At 39.2% G+C, this 25607-nt stretch overlaps 1 protein-coding gene across 1 annotated transcript in view; it reads left to right on the forward strand.

The window, feature by feature from the left end:
- Window positions 1–25607, forward strand: part of LOC124787441 (putative carbonic anhydrase 3) — a 508783-nt gene that overhangs the window by 406769 nt on the left and 76407 nt on the right. Inside the window, exons 4-5 of the mRNA XM_047254340.1 lie at window positions 11166–11286; window positions 25019–25124. Of these exons, the coding sequence (XP_047110296.1) occupies window positions 11166–11286; window positions 25019–25124 (227 nt within the window). The remainder of the gene's footprint in view (window positions 1–11165; window positions 11287–25018; window positions 25125–25607) is intronic.

The raw sequence follows: 25607 nt of genomic DNA on the forward strand, positions 1-25607 counted from the left end.
CATGGTAACATCGCATTATTGTCTCAGCACTGCTGTACCAATTCTTATGCGATGCGTTTGTTGATCGTTTCTGTCGGCGTTGTCATTAAAATAGCACTAATCGCTTTTCCAGTTTTCTATAATAACGCAATATCTCAAAGCAATGGAAATTTTACGAATAAAAATAATTCGTTTTTCAAAAAGTTTATTTAAAAACAAAAAATTTTACCACTGCCGTTGCTAATTCATATTTCGTTTTTTTGTTTTTAAACCTGTTATAACCGAGATCAAACGAATACCGAAAAATAGCGGTTATTGAGAACTAAAATACCGGTGTCGGTTTTAACTGGTCGGTTATTCCCATACCTAGCAAATGCTAACTCGCACAGAGGCTTAATATCAGTCGTTATTCTCTCCTCGCTCCATCTGTGCATGCAAGAGGAACAGACTTCAATGTGCAGTTCTGTACAAAGTGTCCTCTGCCACATACATTACAATGACTCACTACGTACGAGGGAATGTTCTGGGTAGTGCCGAGCCTTTGGTATAAAAAACGCAATGCAGAGTTCTGAAGTACGCTCCTTAACTATCGTGAAGTAGACATCCTGCCACACATCTGCGAACAGCACCTGCGCGTACACTGCAAGACAGGCGTTCCTGTATGCAAGCGGTATCGGATCTGTAGACTACCGTCTTTACTATTTGAGTCTCAGTACGTGCTATGGATGACATTCTTTTCTTGTGGTCCTTTTTATTATCTATTCTGCTTTGAGGAATATGATGTCAGTCTCCGAAATGGAAACAGTTAAAGGAGCTGGAATTGTGTTGTGCAAAAGAAACAAACTGGTGCTTATGTATTGATGAAAAATAGACGTAAAAGTTCAGTCAAATGGAGAGAGGGGTACAGAATGAATTTCCACTCTACAACGGAGGTCCGCTGATTTGAAACTTCCTGGCAGGTTAAAACCGCGTGCCGAACCGGTACTCGAATCTGGGACCTTTCCCTTTCTCAGCCTTTCTCTGCGGATTGAGTTGTCCAAGCACGAGTCACAACCCGCCCTCACAGCTGTAATTTCGGTAGCATCTCATCTTCTACAGCGTAGCTTACGGGACTAGCACAGCTGGAAGAAAAGATATTACGGAGAAATGGCGTATCCATAGGCGGGAGGGTGTTTCCAGAACGAATTTTCACTCGGCAGCTAGGTTTGCGTTGACCTGAAATTTCCAGGCGAGTTAAAACTGTATATCGGAACGGTGCTTGGTCCTGGAACCTTTGCCTCTCTCGGGCAAGTGTTCTACCGATTGAACTACCCAAGCACAACTCACGGAGCCCCCCCCCCCCCCCCCCCCTTCCGCCAGTACCTCTCATGTTCGAGGCCCGATCCGGCTTTAATCTGACAAGAAGTCTCAAATCGGCGCACACTCTGCTGCAGACTGAAAATACATTCTGTAAACTATACAACAGGTTCCACTATACAACAATGACTCCAGAGCTTCCTCTCTTGCAACAGTGCCAATCCCCGAGAGATGCAGGAAAACGTCTGTGAAGTTTGGAAGGCAGTAAACGAGGCACCGGCGGAAGTAAGGCTTTGATGGCGTGTCAGGAGTTATGCTTCAATAGCCGGTGTGTCGGCTTATGCTGTTCCAAAATAACCGGCCGGAGTGACCGAGCGGTTCTAGGCCATTCAGTCTGGAACCGCGCGACCGCTACGGTAGCAGGTTCGAATCCTGCCTCGGGCATGGATGTCTGTGATGTCCTTAGGTTAGTTAGGTTTAAGAAGTTCTAGGTTTTAGGGGACTGATGACCTCAGATTTTAAGTCCCATAGTAGTCAGAGCCATTTTCTGTTCCAAAATAATTCATCAATAACATTCTGCAGAGCATTGAAACTGTAGTTATGGGCTTCGGAACTAAATGGCCCAAAAACGAAGGACCAAGTGAGACATCTATTGTGCCACGCTCGATAGTCTGTGTGTGTGTGTGTGTGTGCGCGCGCGCGCGCGCGCGCGCGAGAGAGAGACAGAGAGAGAGAGAGAGAGAGAGAGAGAGAGTTTTACTATGCCAGGAAGTTGCAGAGAGCGGAATGCCAGCGCGAACACAACACGCTATTAATGGCCATAGTCGGATGTGGTAAAACAGGGCACAGCCATCCAACTGATTGGCGCTAGGTGGTGTTCAGTAAATACAGGTGCTAGTTCCAATGACGATTAACAATTGCCTTCATTTGAACCCTTTTCGGAAAAACAGAAGGAGTATTTATATCATGTAAATGTAAATGTGGCTCTCTTAACCCTCTCAGACCTGAGAGAAAACGATGTGTACAAACTGAATGAATTTTGAATGCCTTGCTTAAAAATGTTATCGAATACAGGAAAATCCAATAGAATGTCTATATTTCAATCTTTTTCCCAAAGGTTTGGACCCACACAAATGTGCATGTTAGGCTTAGTCTGTAATAATTGGTCAGAAATAAGTAACTCAAATTTCAATTACAGAAAAAGTGTATTTCCTCAAAAAAATCACAATAATAATCAACATGAACTGGAAATTAATTTGTAGAATCAAAATACATTTTCAAATTTTGAGACATCATTTTCTTTCAAGAGGAAACGCCCACTTGCTACGAAAGAAATTGTAAATTAATATTTACATGCTACAGAGTTATCACTTCTGTGTATGGAATGTTACAAAACAGTTTGAATTTTTTGAACGGCATAAATACACACTACATTTGGTACACCATGTCCTTGTTTGCCTTTGTACACTCTGCATTTCTACATCTTGCATTAGACACGTCATCAACTATGGGCCAGTGTGAGTATCCATCGAGCCTTCTGTCCAAACAAGGCTGATCAGCAGGCTCGTACTTTTTCTCAGGAACCTGCGCTGCACCATCATCAGGGTTTTCTGTGGAAGGCCTTCGTTTAGCAGAAAACAGAAATGATTCTCGAAGACCTAGTCTGAAACTAAAAAAATATAGTTTATCCTTCGCAGGTACTCCAGCAACTTGACAAGCTTCCTTGTATTCTGTCCAGGAATTGATGCAAGCAAGGTCTATGAGATGAATTATGAGTTTCAGAGTCCATTTCCTTGTTTTTATAAATGTTCTGTAGGTCTCCATCATCTGATCGCATCTGTCAGCTCCTCCCATGCTCATATTATACTTTGTAACAACTGAGGGACAAGGAACATTGATATACGCTCTTTCCTTTTTGATCCACCGTTCTACAGTTGTTACTGGATTGCATCCAAAAAGTTTGACACCAGTGCCACTGCTTTTGTGTTTTTGCATGGAATGACGACAGCATTGTTGTCATCCCATCAGAGTTCTTCCATGTCACCTCTTTTCAATTTTTTTTCTCTTCAGTCAGATGCACATCTCTAATTGTATTAAACAAGATTGTTCCTGTTCCATACATTCCATTTTCCCGCAGGGCTTCCAACAGCGGAATGGTTATTAAATATCTGTCAAAGAACAGATAAGAATCTCTTTCTAGTATTTGAATCAGTCGAAGCACAATACTAGGCCCTAGGCCATAGTTGCTTTCAGGCAGAGGTGTTGATTTTCTCTGGTAAATCTCAAAATCTAGGACTAATCCTTTGCTCGCTGCTAAAACAAAACTTTTTAAACCTCTTGGGCGTGGTTTGTTTGGTATATATTGCTTAGAGGAACAACGACCAGTAAAGGGTATCATCTGCTCATCAATAGAGTGATGACCTCCATTGGGCGAGGCAATTTGATATAGGCATTCCTCATGAAGTCTATTGCAAGTTGAACTTTCCATGCAACGACTTTCGTACAGAAAAAAACTATCCCTTGTGATACTGTCTGCTATTAAAGGAAGGTGATATTTACATTGCCAACACATTCTCGCACATAGGTATTTGGTATTGCCCATTAGAATGAGTGCTCCAAAAACATTTTTTTACTTCCTCCACGTTAACTCCCAAAACGTGCCCTGTTTTAGATAAATGATATATGTTTGTGTATGTAGATGCAGGCTCAAAAAAATCGTCATGAAAGTACGTTTGAAAGTATTTCGTAGGAGTCATTGGCGATTCATGGAAAATATCAGATACTGGAGGGCCTTGCGAAGAAAAAGGACGTTTTCTCCACAAATGTTTTCTCGTTGTCACTAGATTCAGTTGTGCACACTGTGGTACCTGCTCATTTTGCATTCGTTCTTGTCTTTCACTTTGATTTTCTACCTGCTGGTTCTGAAGTAGGGGCTGTTCCTCAGAGTCGTCAGGTGTACTTTCAGCAATTTTCTTCTTAGGTGATGGCATCTGGGATTCATCAAGAATGTCATCATCACTGCTAATGTCCTCCACATCTGACTGGGCGAGAAAGTATTCAGTCCCTGCATCTGTCAGGGTATCTAGAAAAAGGGACACCTGTTAACCTCAACGACTGAAATCGGTAAAAAAAAAAAAGGAGTAAAAGCCCAACACACACAGTTGCGTTACATTGATTATCGAAGAAGCATCTAATGTGGAAATAGTGTTGAACAATCAATCGTTATGCACAGCATTTGATTCATTCATTATTCAACTAATCGAAGAAGCATGTAATGTGGAAATAGTGTTGAACAATCAATCTTTATGCACAGCATTTGATTCATCCATTATTCAACTATACTTCTAAATTTTTATGCGCTCTGAAAGCTAGTAGAACATAATAAAAATTAACAATACCTCCCTCCGTACGGTCGTCTCAAGGCCGCCAATGTCAGAAAACTTGAAACGAACTGCCACACAGCGCAGCTCTGCGGAAGAAATACTAACTAAAATGGACTGTAGCGCACTCTCTGAAACTTCCACTATTGTGTGGGCCAGGGCTGAGCGGTCACGCTTTAACCATGTCACTGTAATCTACCAAACAACATACCCACACAATTGTGTGTGTGCAGTCTGAAAGGGTTAAGTAGCCAACAGCGACATATTGGTTATGGGTGGACTTTCCATCTCAAAAAGTCAGTCTGTCCATTACCTAGAAACTGCTGTGAAGCCCTTTCTTAGGTTGTAGCTACCAGGGGAGTGATGCATAATACTTAGCTTCTCACTCTCAGGCACTCTTCCCACGTTCTCGTGAGTCTGCCAAAAATTACCTAGTACTTTTCAGTGCTGGCAAGCTGAGTGGAAGGACAGCGGTGGGAGCTCGGGGACTGTTACCAACTCCTTCTTGCGCTATTCCCTTTCAGAGTGGTGCAACAAGTAAAGGAGTCAATGGATGTGATCCTTCTGCTAAAGTGGCCGCCCTGCTCAAGCTGGCACCTACCCCACCAACTGACCCTGCTAGTAGTGCAGATGGGCACTGAACCTTCACTACGAAAACCGGGCTTGGTGTTCACCATCGCCATCGACACCCAGGAGTGACAAACACAGAGACCGACATGGACAGGAGGAGGACATGATGGAGGGAGGAGGCGGCTCTGTCACTCATGCAAGCTGAGGTGAACCAGGACCTGGCACCACTCTTCCCGCATCATTTGTTCGACCCGATCAAGAGTCAGCAGTGCAAGGCTGCCCATACAGAGCAGGTTGCAGCCTTAATTGCAGCCCTCACCAAGGAGCAGCAATCACCAAGACTCTCGCCCCCATCGGAGAATGGTCCGCTCCAGAAGGGGACACACCACCATCTTCGTCTCTGGTTGACACCCGCATCTGGGAGCACCTTGCTGGGCTTCCTGCCTCACCTCCAAAATTTGAGGCTCCTGACGCCCTTGTGACGTTCGGGCTATGAACATCACCCCAAGTCATCTTAAGCATGCTCTCAGATGCCCTGGATGCTGTCAGCAGCAAGGAGGAGCAGGTGAAGAAAAAGCCACCGCATCCATCACCTAAGCAGCAGCCTCACACAGGCCCTCCCACACAGAAGCTTAGGTGGAGGAGATGGGAGTACACACACTACCAGGAAGCCTTCCACCAGATCTGTACCTGGTGTGTATGCAGCTACATTGACAGGATGCTACTGCAGCAGCATCAGACATCCTGAACCTGGTGGACTGTGCTGTTTTCTTCATTAAGAGGCTGACCTCCAGCCCTGGCCTCAGTGATGATCAGCTCCTATCACACTTGGAGCCATTAGACTCTTAGATACTGTGGGTGCCAATCACTGCCAAAGAGGTCGCTGCTTCATTGCCACCCAGAGGTTTGGCTGCAGGTCCAGACAGCCTTACTGGCATCCAGCCTTACCGTCTGACAAAGGAGGTCCTGGAGAAATTTCTAAACCTTTTCCTCCTACCCAGAGCCCTTCCTTCCCATCTCCTTCATGCAAGAACCTGATTTCCAAGAAGTTTGCATCAGTATCCCCCACTGAGTTCCGCCCAGTCACCATCTGCTCAGTGCTCGCTCAAGTATTTCACGAGGTCCTAGCATCACGCCTGATGAGGCTGAGTGCTCTAAACAACAAACTTGAATACAATGTGACAAAAAAGGAAGAGGGCGTAGAGGGAAATGAAATCGGAGGTATGATACTGCGAGAAGGATCTAACAGACCACTGAAAGACCTAAGCCAAAGCAAGACTCCCAGAGTAGACAACATTCCTTCAGAAATACTGAGAACCTTGTAAGAGTAGTCACAACAAAACTATTCCACCTGATGTGCAAGATATATGAGACAGGCAACATTCCTTCAAACTTCAGGAAATATGTAATAATTCCAATTCCAAAGAAAGCAGACGCTGACAGATGTGGATATTACTGAAATATTAGTTCATTAATTCATACTTGCAACATGCTGACAGAATTTTTTTACAGAAGGATGGAAAAAACAGGTAGATCTTGGGGAAGATCAATTTGGGTTTCAGAGAAATGGAAACACACAAGGCAATACTGACACTATGACTCATCATAGAAGATAGGATGAAGAAAGATAAATCTTTGTCTATAAGATTTGTACACTTAGAGAAAGCTTTTGACAATGTTGACTGGAATACGCTCTTTGAAATTCTGAAATTAGCAGGGGTAAAATACAGGGAGCAAAAGGTTGTGTACAAGTGGTATAGACAGTAGTTGGTAGTTATAAGAGTCAAAGCACATGAATTGGAAGCAGTAATAGAAAAGTGAGTGTGACGTGGCTATAGTTTATCCTCTGTGTAATTCAGTTCATGCATTGAGCAAGCAGTAAAGGAAACCAAAGAAAACTTTGTAGACAGAATTAAAGGTCAGGGACAAGAAATAAAAACTTTGAAGTTTTCTAATGACACTGCAGTTCTGTCAGAGACAGAAAAGGACTTGGAAGAGATGTTGAATGGAACTGGTAATATCTTAAAAAGAGGTTATAAGATGACCATCAGAGAAAGTAAAACAAGTGTTGTGGAATGCAGTCAAATTCAACTAGTTGATACAGAGGGAATCAGATTAGGAAATGGGACACTAAAAGTAGTACATGTTTTTTTTTTTATTTGGGCCTCAAAATAACTGATGGTGGCTGAAGTAAAGAGGATGGCTTTAGTAAGGAAAGAATTTCTGAAGAAAAAAATAAATTTATTAGCATCAAACATAGATTTAAGTGTTAAAAAGCCTTTCTGAAGACATTTGTCAGGTGTAGCCTTGCACAGAAGTGAAATGTGGATGGCAAATACTTCAGACAAAATAAGAGCTTTTGAAATAGGGTGCTACAGAAGAATGCTGATGATTACATGAATAGACTGTGCAACTAATGAGGACACACTGAATAGAATTGAGTAGAAAAGAAATTTATGGCAAAAATTGACTAAGAGGAGGGGTTGTTTGATGGGACACTTCCTGAGGCATCAATAAATCGCCAGTATGATAGTAAAGGGAAGAGAGAGTGTGTGTGTGTGTGTGTGTGTGTGTGTGTGTGTGTGTGTGTGTGTGTGTGTGTGTGTAGGGGGGGGGGGGTTAAAACTGTAGAGAAAGGCCTAGGGAAAATACAGCAAAAAAGTGTAAATGGATATAGTTTGCAGTAGTTATTCGGAGGTGAAGAGCATAGAACAACTGCATCAAACCCGATCATGAACGCAAATTGTTATGCATATGTTTTACACTACAGTATTCGGGAGTATATGTTATACAAGAATGCCTTTATTTATAGTTATATAGTATAAATTACTACCTGTTCTATTAAGAAGTGTGCCTATTTTACTTCCATGTTGCTGTTCTGGTACAAAAATACTCTTGCATGCTCCAAATCTTTTCGTTTCTTCTGGCATTTCTCACATTTGGCCATCACATTCTCTGTAGCAAATCACAACTTGTCAGTATCTGCTATGGGCAAGAATGGTTAAGTGCTGGCCCCCACCACTTGTTTGATGGAGATGGTGCCACATCATAGATACTGAGGTGGAGTGCCCATTCTCTGCTTGACCAAACCTTAAGCAAATGGAGCATGATATTTGGAAAATTATGGACCTGATTTTTTTATGGTTTATTATGATTTTAGAGTATGCCAGAAGGAAGAATTTGGCAGCTTTTAATTCCTCAGATCATCTTACTTATCATTAACTTCTTTTAAAAAATTTAATTAAATTGATGATTGATTCAGTGAAACAGCAAATTCTCCATTTCATTTCTCAGTCCAAATTTATACAATGAATCATCATATGCTCAGTTTGAAGTGACTTTTTACGTTGGTTAACCAAACTATGTCTGAAACTCAGTGAAACAGCAAATTCTCCATTTCATTTCTCAGTCAAAATTTATACAGTGAATCTTCATCTGCTCAGTTTGAAGTGCCTTTTTATTTTGGTTAACCAAACTTAGTCTGAAACTCATCAGCGCAATATCTCATGCATGTGTCAGCAGATTTTCTCATAAATAAACCCCACCCCACAAAAAAGAGGCCACATTCTCTCAACTATCAGGTAGCTGTACTTATGTACTTGCACTTATCAACCCACGCCATCAGGCAGGAACTTCTAAATGTCGCCACATGTGTTTTTGACACTCCCTGGCCAGTGTACTGCAAGTGCACTGCAGCCTTTAGTCAGGGTTGTGCAGTGCCTACGTGATGAAGCAGACACACTACACAGGGTGCCACCAAACCTGCATAGGACGACACTCTGCAGGCACCTGGTTCAAGAACCTTCACCACCAAAAGGCAGAGAAACATAGCTCTTATATAATCAGCAAATGCATAGGATGCTTTCAGGATGTATTGAATGGTTGGATACTGTGCTACATTTCCAAGTATCATGATGAAGTTACTTTGCATCTCTCCTCACAAAGTGTTTCAGATTCCCAGGAACCATAGATTTTATTTGCAGACTGTCTGAACATGTCTAATCCGATGCCCTGCAGGGAAAGACACAAGCGTACAGTCAGTAGAGCTTGTTGCTGATGAGTGACCATTTAGCCCTTAGAAGCATTCTTCACTGTTTTAACCCAAAGACAAAAGTACTGGTTTATATGTACATAATTTTCACATCCCATTGTATCATGGAAGTCTCTTCTGTGTCAGTGCATATAAAGTAAATAAAGTGATTATTTAGTAGAGACGATCAGTAAAAATATTGTGTAATGTAGATAGCCTTACATGTTTCAGAATTTTTTTCAAGGATCTTGGAATCCTTACACTTACTTCACAAAACAGTTACTCCTTCACAGTTTTTGAGGTTGACAATAAATATCAGTTTCAGCTGAAATATCATGTAGACAATCATGAATACAAGACACGAAAACAATTTTCATGTAGATTTTGTCACCTTGTTAAGTTCAGACTGGAGTTATGTTCTATGGTACAAAGATCTTCATCAAGTTCACATATATCATACAGCAAGAAATTGGGTATCCCAACCAGTTCCAAAGAAAGTGGAAAAACAAGTGTGAGCCAATCTTTCTAAAAATTGTCGTAATATTTAGATTTTGAGTAGAAAAGTTATTTTAACTATATGACAAGTAGCAGTGTTCTCTGTAAACTTGTATGACACATAGTAATGTATTGTGAATATAACTCGGTACTCACAAATGCAGGTAAGTATTTTCTTAGTGCCACTGTGTGAACTTTGTCTGTCTAGATCGCAAGCTAATAAAATAGTATGACCAGTTTAGATTGTATTATCAATCATCTTCAGATCACAAAATATTGTTACAGAGTGTCACACACCATATATTGTACAATCAAGGGCTGAACCATTTAAACTTAAATATCATTTTATAGAAAAATAAAGTTTACACTGAAAATTAAGATTACTGTTCTGCTTTCTTGACCATTCCAAGCCTTGATAAAATTAAGCTAATTATTTGTGTTATACTGCTACCATTTATGTTTTATATTTATTTTCTGTTTGATTTAACATGACACTCCATGTTTAGACCATGTTCTGCTTATCTTCAGGAATGTATACATACAGATGTATATGTTAATTAACAATTAAATATCTCAAGTAATCTGGATTAACTCAAAAACATTATACTTTACAATTTTGTTCACTGTTCTGCTGATGGAGAGGCTATTGTATGAAATGGGGTGGGAAGGGGGGATCAGGGATCAAATCAAACTATCAACATGTTAAAACTGTATCACAAGGGTATTGCACCACAGTAACTGATGCAAAACTACCTGTATGCATACACACAACAGGAGATGTATTACTGAGCTCCACATCAAAAGGACAACAACAGCAGACTCCACTGGACTTGGAGTTCTTGCAGCCTTCCCCTGTACCCATCTTCCACATACCCCAGCAGCCATTCCATCACTAGGACGTGGCATAAATTTGTAGCTGTGGTATTCATGGGTTAATTTAGATTAATCAAGACACGTTATCATTGTCTATCTGAAGATAAGCAGAACATTCTAGAAACAGATAGCATTATGTTAGGTAAAACAGAAAAGAAGTAAAAATGTGGCTGGAAGCAATATAACACAAATAACTATTTCATGTAGTCACCATTCCTACATTTAGCCACTAGAGTCACTATTAAATATTTGGCTGCCAGTAGCAGATACAGAGCAGCTATCTAGTATAACTGAAGAGGCACTTTTTCAAAGTAGTAGCTTTCTTTTTAACTTGCTTTATTAAATTTAGCTGGCATAAGCATGAATAGCACTATGCAGTATACTGACAATTAACTGTTAATACAGAATTCTGTTTAACTTTCTGTGGTTTCCTTGTCTTTTGTTATGTACACCTCAACTTGTGTCTCCATCCTCGAAGGTCCTCCTTCTTGCCGGGCCTGCAGAAGACAATGAATGACAGTGTGTGCTGCACTCTTTTGCAGTGGAGGTACGACTGGGCAACCCATGTCCCGTAGCTGTGGCATCTGGTGGACTGCCTGGGGTCTACTTGCTGGAGCAGCTGCACTTCCATTGGGAGGCTGAGCACACCATTTCAGGAAAGCGGTATGTTTGCTCCTCCCATTAGAACTACTCAGCACTTTCATGAAGATTACCAGGCATCATCAATACCACCAATAAATCAAGTGAATTCTTAGGTGGCGCCGTAAACAAGGCCATAGCTAATTCCTTCTTCTGCATTTGTGTAACAGAACTGGTGTTAATGAGCATACCCAGCAAGGCAGTGTGTGTGTGGGGATGAAAAGGGGGTGGGACAGTCAGTGTGTGGTGGGTGGTAGTGTGTGTGTGTGGGGGGAGGGGGTGGAGGGGTGGGGGGGGGGGGGAGCTGACAACAATCCCTAGGGAAAAAAAGAACTTCACCAACTGAGCTCACGTCTTACCTCACCACACACACAAAACTATCATTTCAGTAATACCAAGTGTACCCAGAATCATTTATCATAAAATCTCAAAATTACGTTATCATTCACCCTGAAGCTCATATGAGATCCACCCCCCCACCCCTTTCCTACCATGCCCTCACCTTCCCTAGTACACTTTTGCAGGTTCTGTACTTATAATGACCCCAGTACTGACGAGATGTGAAACACTAATTTTCTTACTTAACTAATAGCATGTGTTCTTTTAAATCACATTATCATGCACATCTGTTAGTACACACTACTATTCGCAGGATACACTAAAGCTAGAAGCACTGGAAGTCATTCAGTATGGCTCTGTCAGGTCTGCATGGGCATCTGGAACTATGCTGTGTGCAGTTGTTGAAAGGTAGCAATAGTCTCTCATGCACCACACAGTATGACTTTAGGAACAGTTCCTGCACTATGGGCTTTGTCCTTGAAGATGTGATTGTTATCTGCTGGACACTAAATAATCACACGAGACCTTGTCATGTTGGAACCACATCTGGAAACCTACTTTCTGAACTAATTCGTTCATCAGACCTATGCTCTAGCCAGCCATCCTCCTACTTAAATTTCTCTTTAAATGCTCTCTCAGAAGGTACCACACTGCAGACATTTTCAAATATGATATGGCTGCACAATGTGAAAGTGGATGGTGATAAGCTATGATCCAAAAAATACGTTTGGGGTCCTATTGTCTACATCTCCGTCTATACTCTGCAAACCACTGTGAAGTGCATGGAAGAGGGTACTTTATTGTCGTGTCCAGTACTGTCAAATCTCATTTGTGTACATAATAATTAAAGTGGTAGTAGCAGTAGTAGTAGTAGTAGTCATAATAAATCATCATCATCAGTTCATTATCAGATATTTGAAATCCACTGCAGAATACAGTGTTCAAACAATGTCACATATTCCTACAGGATTTAAAATTGGTCAAAACTAGAATAAAAGTTCCTGTAATTATACATCCAGAAACCAGTACCTGTTGATATGTGGGTCATTTTACTTGTACTGAGTAATGTGTGATATTTGTTGGTGCAGGCCACCTTACTGTCCCAGCTCATTGCATGCTGAATTATAAGTGCTATTGGAAAATGTTACCCTTGCTGAAAGACAACTGTAGTTTATGCAGGATGGAGCAGCAAACCATTTTCTATGGATTTTGCAACAGTATATCACTGCAGTGTTTCATGGTCGATGGACTGGTCAAAGGGGTCTGGTAGCATGGCCTCCCCATACACCAAACCTGAATGCATTGGATTTCTAGTCATGGGGCCATTTAAAGGCATTGGTGTATGGCCAACCCATTGATAATGTGCAAACATTACAGGAGTTTGTTACCATTGCACGTGCGATAGTCTGAATGAGGCCAGGTGTATTTGAATGAGTGCATGATCCATTGTGAAGGGTTGGAGAATGTGTCAGTATGTGTGGTAACCACATGCAATGCTGTTATGGTGTCTATTTCTACTTAACAGACAGATGGGAAATAGAGGACAGGTTGGCCCTTATCTAATCAGGTACTGGTTTGTGGCTGTATCATTAGTTTTGACCAGTGCTACCTTCTGCAGGAATATGTAATATATGACACTTTTTTTAAGCTCTCTGTAGACCCCCTCTAGACTTTCCTGTGGAGAAAGATAAGCATGCATCATGTTCCAGCAGGTTTTTTATTACCCATCTGTGATCATCTTGATCTTTTCTTATCTCTTGGAAATCAGTACAAAACAGCCCTGGTGCATCTGCCATCAATTCACCTTGCTACATGTCCCACCCATCTTTACTTCATTTTCATTATGATCATAATTACATCCTCCCCTCCAATCTGTTGCCTGCTTGTTTTCCTCTCTCTCTTAGTAATTCCTGATTTTACAGGAAAAGTCATGGGATTCTGAAACATTCAGTGAGTTGAGAGAGACTCTGGGAGGACTTGAAATGTTTGTTCATGAGAAGGAATGTATTGAGGCAAGTTGTTGCAAATCACACAGGATATTCTGCTTCAGAAACAATCAGTTGTGTTGCAGATGAAAAATTATGGAAGGGCATTGAACCGTTGTAATGTTTGTTGCTTGAATGTGTCTACCATACCTTTGGGGCACTTGTTGACCTTGAAAATCATCATTATTGTCTGTGGATTCCTGGACTCCATGTCTGTTTCCCAATTCGTGATTGTGAGTGTGGCAGTGAGTCATATGTGCACAAGAGTTTGTCACATAGCTCTGAATTTTTCATTCATGCAAAAGGTGGGTTTGGGTAGTTTAAAAAAATATATATAAATGAAAATCCATGATTGAAAACATCATTTAGATCGCTGTTAAGTATTCGCACTTTGATTTATTTAACTAACTTCTATGTAAAGCAGAACTTGCCAACATTCTCTGTGGTTTGCTTCAAGTCCAGTTTGAAACATGATGCACCATTATAAGGTCTGTTCATATTACATTCCAGTGATAACAGTTCAAAGCAAGTTCCTGTGAGGATTTCTCAAATAATTGAGGTTGTCACCCGGATTGCTGATGGACGACAGGAATGATGGAATTTCCAGGGTTGGCAGGAGCTTATAAAATACAAATTTGTTGATAGAACTGTAAATTAACTGTTGTTTTGTTTTCACTGTGGTGTTGACTAGCTAATAATTTAGCCACAAACCTTTCCATTAGTTTTCTGAGAAAAACTAAATCATAGGTTTTTCTGCTCTGTTTTTGTCATGTCATTAGTTTTGTCCGTCACACTGAAAAAAATTGCAGCGATTAGTTTGACAAAGATATCTCATGCAGCTTTGTTTATCATTGTTGCTTCATGTTTCCAAGAAGTTAGGTACTGGTAGTGCATTATTTCAGCCCTAAATTGCATTTCATTATGATAATTTGATGCGGCTCTTTATTTTTTCTCTGTTCTGAAAAAGAAAGCAGACTGTCTCCTGATGGCATGGACATTCATTTTGTTTTCTTCTATTGTAGAACAAGCAGAGTTATTCACCATTAAAGTTATTATTGTGGGTGACTTTACCTTGGCTTCAATTGGTATTGTAACAAAAATCAAATTCATATTTTACATAAAAAATGGTTTATATAAAGCTTGCATTCATTCCTAGGTAAACTTGGAGTAATTGCTAATAAGTGATGTGGTAACTCAAAACCTTGTGAAGTAGTTTTTTCTCACATATAACAAAAGCGGTTTAGAAAATTTAGAACTTCATCATGTAAATCTCAATTAAATCTTTTGATGAAATGAAGTTGCACCTGGTAACATGTCTCACTCCACAACTTGGTGAGCAAATCTCAGTTATGGAATGGTTTTTGCATTAAAAATCCATGTCTGACTTCCAAGCTTCCTTTCAACAAGTCTGTAGCTCCTTCGGTAACTTTCCAATTGGTTCTGTTCAGTTTGTGCCCCTATGGTTTGTTCTCCCAATATTCAAAGCACTGCTTTATCTTGGAAGACATTCATTCCTGTGCCCATCTATAATTATAGGCTGTGTACTTTATTTTTTAGTACTGTAATCACCAGTCACATGATCAGGAATTTCTGCATAGCTACACACACTTGTATCACTCTGCCTCTGATTCACATTCTGAATGAGGTGGTATAATGATGAGGCAACAGACTCACGTTCAGATGGACGATGGCTCAAATAGCCACGTGGCCATTCTCAGTTAAGTTTTCCTAAACCAGCTGAAGTGAATGTTGGGATGGTTCCTGAATCAAGGCCATGGCCATTTCCCTTCCCATGCCCACACAGTTCCGGCTTGCTGTCCGAGTCTCATAACCTGAGTTGGATGTTAAACTCTCGCCACACATAACGTAGGTATGATTACTGCAGTGTGATGATATGAGGTAGCTGAGTTATCAAGGTACTTACCCAAATTCATGAAGTGTAAGTTTCAAATCCATACCCAGTCATACTGATTTAGAGTCCTTCCATGAGGCTAGAGCCAACTGACTCAGTACCCAATTGTTGCCCAGCTGAGCTAGTATTCCACCTGTGATGCCATTCACTTCAACTGTTTATTAGCTTCTAAATTCCCTTTTTTTGCATATTTCCATAGTCTAATACTGTTTTATTGCTCTTCTTTGTATCACTATTGGTAATAAGCATGCTACATTTCATAGCATCAGCTGGTATTTTCTGTAATCTATTTAAGTCATTTGATTGTGTGAATTACAATATTCTTCTAATAGAATGAAGTTTTACAGGATTGGCAGTCTAGCCAAACAATGGATAATGTCATACATAACCAAAAGAATGCAGAAAATTGTACTTAGTGATTCAGCCAATGTAGTCTGAGGACATATCATGTATGAGATTCCCCAAGGCTCTCTCTTGGGACCACTATTGTTCCTTATATATGTAAACTCTCTTCCGACTAATATACAACAAGCAGAATTAGTTCTTTTTGAAAATAACACTAGTACTGTAATCAATCCAAACATAGAAACATCAGCAGAAGAAAAGGTGAACAGTGTTCGTAAAAGTTTCATCAACAGGTTTTCTGCGAATGACTTCACCCTCAATTTTAAAAAGACACAACGTATTCAGTCCTGCACATCTTGGGGGGATACATCAGTGATGAGTGTAACATAAGGTGAGGAAATAATAAACAGAGTAGAGTAGAAACTTGAAACTTCTTAGGTGTTCATATTGATTAGAATTTAAACTGGAAAAAGCACATTTTGGATCTCCTAAAACAACTTAGTTCAACCTTATTTCCACTTAGAATCATTGCAAATCTTGGAGAGAGACAAAGCATTAAGTTGACATATTTTGCATATTTTCATTCCATAATGTTTTATGGAATAATGTTCTGGGGTAACTGATCTTTAAGAAAGTCTTCATTGCCCAAAAATGTGCTTTAAGAATAATAAGTGGTGCTCACTCATTAACGTCTTGTAGTCATCTGTTTAAGGAGTTGGGCATTCTGACTATCACTTCACAATGCATTTATTCCCTCACTAAGTTTGTCATAAGTAATCCACTGCAATTCAAAAGGGACCATGATGTAATTAATTACAACACCAGAAAGAAAACTGGCATTCATTACTCCACATTAAGGTTGTCTTTAGCACAGAAAGGGATGCATAGTGCTGCAACTAAAATTCTTAATAACTTACCCAGCAATATAAAATGTCTGATACACAGCAAAGTAGTGTGTGGGAGGTGGGAAGGAAACTGAAAAAGTTTCTCTTTGACAACTCCTTCAATTCCATAGAAGAATTTCTACTACTGTAATGTGTAAAAGGTGGTGGATAGATAATTCACATGTGTAAATTTATTAACATTAAAGATGATAGTAGAAACTTATTAAGTTGTCATCATGTAGCCATATTTACAAATTAATCTGCAGTGTCAGTGTAAAATGACTCATTCCACATCATTACAATTTATTTTACAATCAATCTGTGGAATATGAAACTAAGGAAAATCCAGGATGGAATGTAATAATATTATGAAAAGGAAAGTTACTGCCCACCATATAGTGCAGATGCTTGAATCACAGATAGGCACAACAAAAAGACTATCACAAATATAGCTTTCAGCCAGTAAGACCTTCATCAAAAATAGGCAACAAGCACACACAAACACACTCACGCGAATGCAACTTACACACGTGTCTGCGAGTTGTGTTTGCATGTGTGTGTATGTCTGTGCCTGCGTCTATTTTTGATGAAAGTCTTACTGGTTGAAAGCTATATTTGTGACAGTCTTTTTGTTGTGCCTATCTGTGACTCAGCATCTCCACTATATAGTAAGTAGCAACTTTCCTTTTCATAATATTGGGACATGAAACTAACTAACTTCATTTCTGATTATCATTGGTAGTGTCTCATTGGTAGAGTTTCATTTGGGATTCATCCTGAGACACAATTTTAACCTGTTCCAGATATTCATTTCAGTGCATACTCCACTCAGTTAAGGTCATATTCATTCAGTATCATTAACATCTTTCCAGGGGCAGATATGGACTCTGACCACAATTTATTGCTTATGAACTGTAGACTAAAACTGAAGAAACTGCAAAAAAGTGGGAATTTAAGGAGATGGGACCTGGATAAGTGAAAATACCAGAGGTTGCAGAGAGTTTCAAGGAGAGCATTAGGGAACAATTGACAAGGACAGGGGAAAGAAATACAGTTGAAGAAGAATGGGTAGCTTTGAGAGTTGAAATAGTGAAGGCAGCAGAGGGTCAAGTAGGTAAAAAGATGATGGCTATTAGAAATCCTTGGATAACAGAAGAGATACTGAATTTAATCGATGAAAGGAGAAAATATAAAAATGCAGTAAATGAAACAGGCGAAAAGGAGTACAAACATCTCAAAAATGAGATTGACAGGAAGTGCAAAATGGCTAAGCAGAGATGGCTAGAGGATAAATGTAAGGAAGAGGAGTATATAGAGGGTATATACAAGGGTGATGTAATTCAGGGCAATATTATGGAAATGGAAGAGGACATAGATGAAGATGACATGGGAGATATGATAGTGTGTGAAGAATTTGTCAGAGCACTGAAAAACCAAAGTCGAAACAAGGCCCCGGGAGTAGACAACATTGCATTGGAACTACTGATAACCTTGAGAAAGCCATCCATGACAAAACTCTACCATCTGGTGAGCAAGATGTATGACACAGGTGAAATACCCTCAGATTTCAAGAAGAATATAATAATTCCAATCCTAAAGAAAGCAGCTGTTGACAGGTGTGAATACTAACATGAATTGTTTGCAGACGAATGGAAAAACTGGTAGAAGCTGACCTCGGGAAATTCAAACCTATGATTCTAGCATTTTCATACTTAGAGAAAGCTTTTAACAATGTTGACTGGAATACTCTCTTTCAAATTCTGAAGATGACAGGGGTCAAATACAGGGAAACCCATGGAGAAGAAACAAAAACTTTGAGGTTTGCTGATGACATTATAATTCTGTCAGAGACAGCAAAGGACTCTGAGAATCTGTTGAACAGAATAGACAGTGTCTTGAAAGGAGGATATAAGATGAACATCAACAGAAGAAAAATGAGGATAATGGAATTCAGTCGAATTAAATCAGGTGATGCTTAGGGAATTAGATTACGAAATGAGATACTTAAAGTAGTAAAGGAGTTTTACTATTTTCGGAGAAAAATAACTGATGATGGTCGAAGTAGAGAGGATATAAAATGTAGACTGGCAATGGCAAGGAAAGGGTTTCTGAAGAAGAGAAATTTGTTAATATTGAGTATAGATTTAAGTGTCAGGAAGTCATTTCTGAAAGTATTTGTATGGAGTGTAGCCACGTATGAAAATGAAACACGGGCAATAAATAGTTTAAATAAGAAGAGAATAGAAGCTTTTGAAACGCCGTGCTACAGAAGAATGCTAAAGATTAGATGGGTAGACCACATAACTAATGAGGAGTTATTGAATAGAATTGGGGATAAGAGGAATTTGTGGCACAACTTGACTAGAAGAAGGGATTGGTTGGTAGGACACGTTCTGAGGCATCAAGCGGTAACCAGTTTAATATTAGAAGATTCATGCATCTCCTTGGAAAAATGTAAATATTTCCAGTAAAAAGAAATCCTGTGCAAATTGTAAAGACAAAATATCAAAACTACACGAATGAATATCCAGTCTACAGTTTTTTATCAGTATGCTAAAAATGGAAACTACTCAACTTCAAACACTATCGCGTTATGTTAGAGAAAATCAGCACTGCCATAGGTGTATGTAGGAAGAGATTATCTGTGAATTTTGAGATTGAACACCTGAAACAAAATGAATATACAACTCATGGTTTACATCTAAACAAGCAAGGAAAGATTGCCATCTGTAATAGGCTTGCTTCTTTCATACACATGGCGAAAACTGAAAAACCAGGTGCCAGTACAGGGAAAAAGCATACACAAACAGAAAATCAGTAAAAAAGTGCCAGTCTTGAAGTGAAAGTACCACCCACGAAGAAACAGACAGTTATGGACTAGTATATAGCAAAAAATAAGCTCAAAGAAAGTCACAACAACACACATACTAGGTTAAATTTCAAGCCATCAAATGCAGCAACAAGGCAGTCGTTAATAGACAGATGGGTAAAAGAGGATGGAAATAAGAAGAAGTTGGGAACATTTCAACAGAAGCAAAACAGGAACCCACATATGGTGAACCAGCAAGCCATACGCTAAACAGCATGGATGCCATGCCTGGAAAACTTGAGAATTTTTTCCCACTTAGTACACTAGCTCAAATAGTGAGGTAAGTGGTCAAGCAAGAAATGATTTACTCCCTGTATCTAATTTTAAATTACTCCATCAAAATGTTCACTCACTCTTGAATAAACTAAATGAAATAGAAATAATGTTAAATGGCCTAAATGATATTTCTATACTATGCTTCACAGAACACTGGCTCAAACAAGATATGTTAGAGCAAACATACATTCCTCAGTGCAAACTTGCAAGCATGTTTTGTAGGAAAATATTGAGTCATGGGGGTACCTGTGTATATGTTAGAGAAAATATTGAATTCTAACAATTCAATAGTGTAACAATTCAATAGTGTAACTAAATACCATATACTGTCCTGTGAAAAAGATATAGAACTCTCTATAGCTGAACTACCAAGGCAAAATACAGTTATTATTTATGTATACAGGTAACCAGATGGAGATAAAAAAGTGTTTTACAATTGCATGGAGGAACTCTTGGAAGAAATTAAAAATAAATAAATAAATAAATAACCATATGTGGTGACTTTAATACTGATTTCTCAAAATCCAATAAATTCAGAGATGACATTATAAATCTACTACAATCGTTCAGCATCAGCACAAAGGTAATGGAATCAACTCGAGAAACATCAACCTCTGCATCTATTATTGATCAGATCTTGATAAATACTTGCAAATATGCCTATAACATACAAGTTGTAAACATGGGTTTTAGTGATCACAATGCTCAAATTCTTGCTATGAATATTTCAGGACACTCAATTCCCAGTAGAATACAGCTCACTGTAAGGAATTTCAGTACAAAAGATGTGGAATATTTTTGTTCTCTCCTAAAGGGTGAAAATTGGAAAGATGTCTATGACTGTAATGATATCAATGAGAAATATGATAAGTGTGTGGCTACATTCAAACATTTTTTGAGATGGTTTTTCCCTTGAAAATAATTACTTTTAACCCCACTCAAAAAACAAACAAGTGGATTACAAAAGGGATAAGGATATCACGTCAAAATAACAGGAGACTGTATGAGTACTCCACACAAAATACTAATCCTGACCTTATTACATATTTCAAAAGATACAAAAGAATACTAACACGAGCTATTTCAAACACAAAAAAAACTAGAAAATTATATAATATTGTGTAATTCCAAGAATAAAACTAAAGCAATCTGGCAAATTATAAGGAAAGAAATGGATACCAGACCAGTTAATCACAGTAATACAGAGCTGATTATGAATAAAAGTAAACTAAGTGACACTAAACATGTGGCTAGTGCTTTCAACAATTACTTCTCTAATATAGAACAGAAGTTAATAAATAAACGCCCTGACAAACAGCCAGCAAGTCACTCGGATCAAAACATTCATCCTGACACATTTTTCATGTATCCAGCAACACCTGATGAACTGTCAAGAAACCTAAAAGAATTACCTAATAAATATTCAGTGTGTGTTGATGAGATACCAGATGCTATTATCAAAGTTAGCACAACATTTATTGTGAAACCAATTACAAACATAGTAAATTCATATTTTGAGACTGGTGTGTTCTAATAATCTAAAAACTGCAAAAGTAACACCTTTGCATAAAAGGGTGCAAAAAGTGATATTCCTAATTTTAGGCCAGTTTCAGTATTGTCAGGCTTCAGCAAAATTATGGAAGAAATGTTCCTTAGAAGAATAATAGTTTTCTTAAATATAGAGAGGCTGATAAGTGACTCCGAACATGGGTTCAGAGCTGGAAAGTCAACTCAGACAGCAAATTTTTCCTTCTTAAATGAACTATTAAAAGCACTGGATGATAAGCAACTTGTATCTGGGATGTTTCTGGATTAATTAAAGCCTTCGATGTTATTGATCATGGCATTCTCTTGTGTAAATTAAGTAATTATGGAATTAGAGGCCAGTCTGAAAGGTGGCTCCAATCGTACCTCAGTAATCATCAGCAGATTACAGAAATAAAACGTAAAGATAGTGAAACACAAAAAATTTCTAGTTTCTTTGGTTATGAGGGGAAAATCAAGTATGGAGTCCCACAAGGGTCAGTTCTGGGACCTGTCCTACTTCTGGTATATAAATGACTTGGTTAGTAAAATACATGATGGAACACTACTCTTTGCAGATGACACTAATATTCTAGTCAAATCACAGAATGAGTAAAATCTGCAGGATGTACTGGTTGAGGACCAATAGGGTTATCATAAATTCTGAAAAAACTGTGGCAGTTAAAACACATCATGCAAAACCTCCATCCTGCAAACCCCATTTTCTCCATCAAAGGAAAAAAATGTGTCAAAGGTTAGTCATATAAAATTACTAGGCATTCATGTTCAGGCAGACCTGAAGTGGTAGGTGCACCTAAACAATTTAAATAAGAGACTGAATTCACAAGCATATGCTGTTAAAATCCTCACTCAGAATACAAGCTGCTCATCAGTGCTGACAATGTACCATTGTAGTATACAGTTGCTACTTATGTACAGAACAATTTTTTGGGGGAATTCCACAAATTCTACAAAAACATTTGAAATACAGAAAAAGATTATCAGGGTGATAAAAAAAGCTAAATGAAAGGATTCCTGTAGACCCCTTCTTAAAACTCCCAAAATATTGCCGCTGCCTTGCCTATATACATACAAAATATTAATTTTCGCAAAAGGGAGCATCTTAAAAAAGGAAAATCTCTTCAAACACAACTATGATATACACACATATGAAACTGGGCAGAAAATGAGCCTACACATGAACACAGTAAATGCAAACTTGTGCAAAACAGGAGTGCATCATACTGGAGCTATGCTATATAACCATTTGCCTTCTTACTTAAAATGCAAACCAACATTAAATACATTTAAAATAAAGTTAAAACATTACTTGCTTGACCACTGCTTCTATTCTTTGTTGAATAATATAGTTTATGTTGTGCTCATCATGTCATTCACTTAATAACTGCTGTTATCACATGTAGAAGCAATCTACTACACCAACCTATATTATTATGCATTTTGATTATGTCAACAATGTAGTCAAAATGACTACTGTATCGTAAATTGACTAGGTTTATCATTGTCCTATATCACATTTACAAACAGTGTACTAAAATGATTCTTGGACAAATAAACAACAACGAAATAGTTTGCAGTGGTTATTCAGAGATGAAGAAGCTTGCAAAGAATAGAGTAGCATGGAGAGCTGCATCCAACCAGTCTCTGGACTGAAGACAACAACAACAACATCATCATCTGTTCGGATAATTGTGAGTGTTGTGTGTGAGTGCATGGAGGGAGGAGTTAATGTTAAGGGTGGGAAACTTATGTTTTCACTGAAATTTACTATAATGCACTTGTTTCCAATTGTGAATTGGATAATGCAAGCACATGCACACTGTTAATTCAGTCTGTCAACATGCTTTGAAGGCTATTGCAAGCTTAGACCCTTAGAACGTAGTGACTTTCCTTAAATAATGGCTGATACCCTGAGGATAATGCAACAAACTGTGCGCTGCCTGTTTAGAGGAAACTGGAAGGCCTTTTTGACCCAGACAATATGCGACCATCTCCAGGAGGTCATTTAAGTCAGCATGGCATTTAGCATGTCCATATGCCCAACAATACAACATCGCAGAAAAGAAGGTAAGTGAGGAAACACTGTGAACTGAACCTGGATAAGTGGTCTCATGTTCACTTTATCAATGAGTGTACAGTTTGTCTGACTTTTGATGATTGTCATACAACAGTGTGGGGGAGTCCAAGTACCAATGCCTGTCTTAGGCATACAGTTGCACATGTTCAGCACAGAGGTCAGTATCTGTGGAGTATCCTAAAACCTGTCAACATTTCACCGATGGTTTTGTCCTTCAAGATGTCAATGCACAAGCACACCACACCTATGTTGTGTACACTTTCCTATAGGAGGTAGGAATAGTCAAATGAAGTGGTGTGCAGTATCTCCTCATATGAACCTAATTTAGCATGTTTTGGACCATTAGTAATTTGCACTGTGCTGTGGCTGCCCACTTCATACATTGTAGCACCTGCGCCTACTGCACCGGCATCCAACTTAACATCCAATCAACACAGGATGCCTGTATCACAGGTTGTATATTCACCAGGAAAACCTATATCGTCTGCATTGTCATCACGAATATTTACTGGTGGCCACAATACAACACAACACCAGGTCTCCACCAATGGCGGCTAGGGACCGTTACCCATTCACGGAGCCTGCAGAACAGCTTCACCAAAGGTCACAGCTTGCCCAGGAACTACTTTGATATGCCAGGCATGTGAGTGAGAATAGTTCCAGCGGATACATCTGCCAAATGGGATTTATAGGGTGGCGCACTGCCGGCAACAGGCAGTTCGACGCACCGCTTGGAAGTATGCAGAGCTTCCACACTGGCAGCCATGGCCAGATGCCTCTTCTAGCTGGCCGATCTCTTGCAGTTGGACTTGGTATAGTCAACGAACATCTTGACATCATAGAAATGTTTTATTGTTATCTCTCACAGTGAAGAGTCGGGTCTTCTCTATTATTATTACTTATTTTATATTTGTGATGATCCACAGTTAGGGTCGATTCTGTTGCTCATTTGGAGATTGTATTATTGGTTCATTTTTGTGAGTCCAATGTGTTGTTTTTGGACTTGTGTTTTCCCACATTTCTATTCTGCTAGCACTGATACTTCACACCGCATCATCACAGAAATCCTTCTTACATACTGAGTAACCTCAAGATGGCTCCCATTAAAGAGCAGGTCAGGTTTGTGCAACAAAGTCTTGAACACTATATGTATAGCAGTAGAATCCTAGACTGCTGAAATATATAGCATGGCACAATACAGTTACACAGCAGCAGATTTTGATTCCAGAGATGTGCACTTTTCAGCAGAGCTTTGATTTTGGTTATTGTTTTCTTTTAAGTTATTATTTAATCTATTCTTAATTAATTCTTTTTTAAGGATTATTCTTTGATTTCCTGGTTTCCTTCAATCTATGTCTATACACATTCACAGATATGCTAGTGGTTCAAAACTTGTTTTGGAAATTTATTTGGCTACTTGTTCAGGAAACAGGCCAGGTTTTGTTTGAGTCATACAAAATTCCTGACTGACTCTCACAGATCATAGGCAATTGCACACATTGACAGTTAATGTTACTATTGCAGGTGGCCCCTGGAATTACATCTGGTACACCGGAATGAGCGCTATGCCAGTTTGCAGGAGGCACTCAAAGACAGGAATGGCGTTGCTGTGGTCGCTGTCCTCTTTCATGTGAGTTCAACTATTCCTGTGTGCTTTGTGTTCAGTAAACTAATTGCATTGGCTAAAAACATTTTCATCTATCATCATCTGTAACAAAACTTTACCATAACAGTATATTTGCTTCATACTTGCAAAACCTGCCATTCCTTAAGAAGAGTCTAAATAAATACCAAAGTGTTTAGTGTTCTGACCTCAAGAACACACAGACAATAACAGACACAACACTTTATTACATCTAGAATAACTTGTAAAGAAGACACTTGCCATGCAGTGGCTACACTACTAGATCACTAAGTGCAGGCCAAATGTAAACGTGACTTGACAGTGAGTTTGGCAGGGCCCAACTCTTTAAGCCATCAGACAGCTAGTAGAGTGCATTGCGGAGAGACAGCATGCACATTCAAGAGAGGTGGCCTCTGCTGGTGCATGTTTCTTCCAACTTCTGTGGCACACCATACAACTGTGCCCCCAAATTGCGGATTTGGAATCTAA

Source organism: Schistocerca piceifrons, chromosome 1, assembly GCF_021461385.2.
Source record: "Schistocerca piceifrons isolate TAMUIC-IGC-003096 chromosome 1, iqSchPice1.1, whole genome shotgun sequence".
In the NCBI taxonomy this organism is placed as follows: domain Eukaryota; kingdom Metazoa; phylum Arthropoda; class Insecta; order Orthoptera; family Acrididae; genus Schistocerca; species Schistocerca piceifrons.